Genomic DNA, 3,539 nt, shown 5'->3' with positions numbered 1-3,539 from the left:
GTAGTGTAGTTGAGTCTGTCAGGTCTTTCATTATCACACTTCCTATTGTATTTTAATATCGAAAAGTTTTTAAATGAAAAATCCCCCCAAAATTTTTTTTTAGTTTATTTTATCCATCATTTTTTTCCAGAACTACGCTTGATCTGGTTCATGAGGGACATGATACGTAGACAACCTACATAGGGTTCGATCGAATCATTATTAAAAAAAAAGAAAAAAGAAAAAAAAAGAAAAAAGAAAAAAAGAGAATGAAGTTGTGGGACGTGAGAAATAGGAGGAAAGAAAAGAGTGATGATCAGAAAGAAAAGAGGGAAAGAAATAATGAAAAACCAAGCAGTGTTAGAAAGGAAGAGGAAAAGGGGCAAGAAGAGTGAAATCGGGATGATGCCATATGACTTTGTGACCCTCAAAGCTATTTTAGGACCGTTAATCGTTGCTAGGTGCATTACACGTAATGTGATATTATTATTTGATAAATGCCCTAATGCTAACATGGTGGTTTTATGTTGTTGTCCTCTGTTATCTTTATTGAAGTTTCAGGAAGGTGGTTAGTTTGTTGGCATCCTGGAAAGTCATCCATACAACACCCGATCAAAGCGTCAAACAGTCATGGCTAGCAAGGAAACAAACACTGGAGTTGTACACCCACCAAGGGAGATTGTTGAGTCAGAATCGGAATTGCAAGAGGAGGTCCGGAGGTTGAAGCACCAGATGACGGAAATGTATCAGGCTTGGATTAAGGGACACCCTCCACCCTCGTTCCCTACCAACTACACAGAAAACCCTGCTTCCATCCCACCACTCTCTCAATCCCAGATGCCCAATATCATTGATCTTTCCCCACTACACGCACCTGGCTTTACCCCTTACCACAACTACCCCGACACTTCAGCCCAAACTGTTCATGCTCCGCCAGCCAAAACAACCTCGTACCCTGCTCCGACATCTGCTCCTATTTTTGTACCCCCTCGACAAGCTACCCTCCACCGATCCTCTAGTGAACCAGCATTCCCGCTACGGATGCCCACTACTATGCACCGGAGTCCACCTTTAAGGTCCCAGATCCTTACTCTTACACTCCCCAATTCGAGCCTCATGTTGAAACTGACAAACCACCCAAGAACGCAGAGCAAGAAGAGATGTTTAGGAAGGTACAGAGTCTAGAGCAATCATTGAGAAATATGCAAGGGTTGGGAAACCAAGTGAATGTGGCCTATAAGGATTTGTGTTTGTTCCCCGATGTCCAACTGCCTGCCGGGTTCAAGATGCCCAAGTTTGACTTGTATGACGGCCATGGGGATCCTGTAGCTCATCTGAAAGGTTATTGCAGTAAAATGAGAGGCACCGGGGGAAAAGACGAATTGCTAATGGCATACTTCTGCCAAAGTCTGAATGGGGCAGCTTTGGAATGGTACACCCGCCAGGACGCTAGCAGGTGGTACACATAGGACGATATGGCTCAAGCCTTCGCCCGACACTTTAAGTACAATATAGACATTGTTTCAGACCGCCTATCTTTGACCAAGGTGGAAAAGAAACCCAGTGAAAGCTTTAGAGAATATGGATTCCGATGGAGGGAGCAAGCTGTACGAGTCAATCCTCCGATGGAAGAAGACGAGATGGTTAAATACTTTCTTCAAGCCCTGGAGCCTACTTACTATGGCCACTTGATCTCAGCCATTGGTAAGTCTTTCAATGATGTGGTGAAGATGGGAGAAATGGTGGAAGAGGGGCTCAAGTCGAGTAAGATCATGAGCTATTCTTCTATAAAAACAACCACCCAGGCAATCCAGAGTGGTACCGGAAGTTTGCTAGGCAAGAAGAAGAAGGAAGATGTCGCTATGGTTGTCTCCGGATCATGGCATGGCCAGAGGGGTTCACCTCATCAGTACACCCATCCTCGACCCCGACCTCAAAACTATGCCCCATCTCCATATAATCCACCCCAACATTACTTTTCCCCACAAAACCCTCAATACTCAGCCAGGCCATCCCAATACCTTGTTCACCATGCACAGGCGTATGCTCAACCCCCTCCTTACCCACAATGGCGTGCCCCAGTCCCACAGAATACCTACCCAACTCCACAAAATGCCTATCCACCTCCACAACCTTACCAAAACCTTAATGGTTCAAATTTTCGATCAAGGCCAGAATATAGAAGAGAGAGGCAGCAGCGAAAACAAACATTTACCCCGCTTGGAGAATCCTACGCTAGTCTATTTCAAAGGTTAAGGCGGTTGGACATCTTGAGGCCGATTGAGTCAAAGATACCAAATCCTCCTCCAAAGAACCTCGATTATTCCCTGAAGTGCGCCTATTGTTCTGATGCTCCAGGGCATGATATAGAGAAGTGCTGGCATTTGAAAAGGGCAACCCAGGAGCTCATTGATACAAACCAAATTATAGTCCAAAGCCCAGACACGCCGAACATCAACCAAAACCCGTTGACAGCACATGAAGAGACACATATGATTGAAATAGTTCACAAGGATAGGGAGCCCAAGAAGTCTTCTAAGTCCGTCATGATGATTCGGGCCAGTGAAAGTAATTTGGTTAAAGCTCCAGACTCTACCAAAACAAAGCCCTTGACAATTGAAGGGGCGACAGAAAAGCCGAGCTCGCTCAATTTGAAACCACCAGTGTTGGCCGTGAAAGGGCTGTCAAAATATGTTGGGGCAAGCCCGGAAAGTTAAAAAGTGGTAGTACCAGGGATTCCAAGTAAGCCTGTCATAGTTGTGAAGGGGGCTCCTATTACTCCTATCATCATTAAACCAGCAACCCAACTTCTAGTGGTCGATGCCAAGACTATTCCATGGAATTATAAACAAGTGATAGTGACATACAAAGGAAAAGAAATAGAGGAAGAATTTAATGAAACTAGAGGATTGGCTCGTTCTAGGAGATGTTTCACCCCAGAAGAATTAAGGAAAGCCAAACCATTCAAGGATAGCCAAATGCCAGTAAAGAAATCCGTCACCGAGGAAGAGGCTGAGGAGTTCCTGAAAAAGATGAAAGTGCAGGATTATTCCATTGTAGAGCAGTTAAGGAAAACACCAGCTCAGATTTCTCTTTTGTCTTTGTTGATACATTTAGATGAACATCGCAGGGTCTTGATGAAGATTTTGAATGAGGCACATATTCCTAATAAGATCGCAGTGAACCACTTGGAAAAGATAGCTGGCAAGATCTTCAAAGCAAATAGGATCACTTTCTCAGACGATGAACTTCCTATGGAGGGTACAGAACACAACCGAGCTCTTTATCTCACGGTGAAGTGTGAAGATTCTGTCGTCTCAAGGGTTTTGGTTGATAATGGATCTAGTGTGAATATTTGTCTCTTGTCTACTCTGCAAAAACTAAAGATTGGCACCGAAAGAATCCACTTGAACAGTGTGTGTGTTCGAGGCTTTGATGGGGGAGGTAAATATTCTGTTGGAGATATAATGCTCAAATTGTCGATAGGGCCTGAGTTTACCATGGAATTCCAAGTGTTAGATGTGGCTGTCTCCTACAATCTGTTGTTGGGCAGGCCCTGA

At 44.3% G+C, this 3,539-nt stretch overlaps 1 protein-coding gene across 1 annotated transcript; it reads left to right on the top strand.

The window, feature by feature from the left end:
* The first annotated feature begins 1,709 nt into the window (after window positions 1-1,709).
* LOC138875992 (uncharacterized) lies at window positions 1,710-3,539 on the top strand. The gene is made up of 2 exons (XM_070154875.1): window positions 1,710-2,678; window positions 2,745-3,539. Exons 1-2 carry the CDS (start codon window positions 1,710-1,712, stop codon window positions 3,537-3,539), a joined length of 1,764 nt encoding a protein of 587 aa, XP_070010976.1.

The sequence above is a fragment of the Nicotiana sylvestris genome, chromosome 8 (genome assembly GCF_000393655.2).
Source record: "Nicotiana sylvestris chromosome 8, ASM39365v2, whole genome shotgun sequence".
In the NCBI taxonomy this organism is placed as follows: domain Eukaryota; kingdom Viridiplantae; phylum Streptophyta; class Magnoliopsida; order Solanales; family Solanaceae; genus Nicotiana; species Nicotiana sylvestris.
This window is presented reverse-complemented; position numbering and strand designations above follow the sequence as displayed.

Coding starts and splice junctions, on each gene's coding strand:
- LOC138875992 (XM_070154875.1), top strand. CDS start 1,710: ATGGGAGAAATGGTGGAAGAGGGGCTCAAGTCGAGTAAGATCATGAGC. Junction 2,679..2,744: donor GGCTGTCAAAATATGTTGGG/GCAAGCCCGGAA, acceptor ATAGTTGTGAAG/GGGGCTCCTATTACTCCTAT.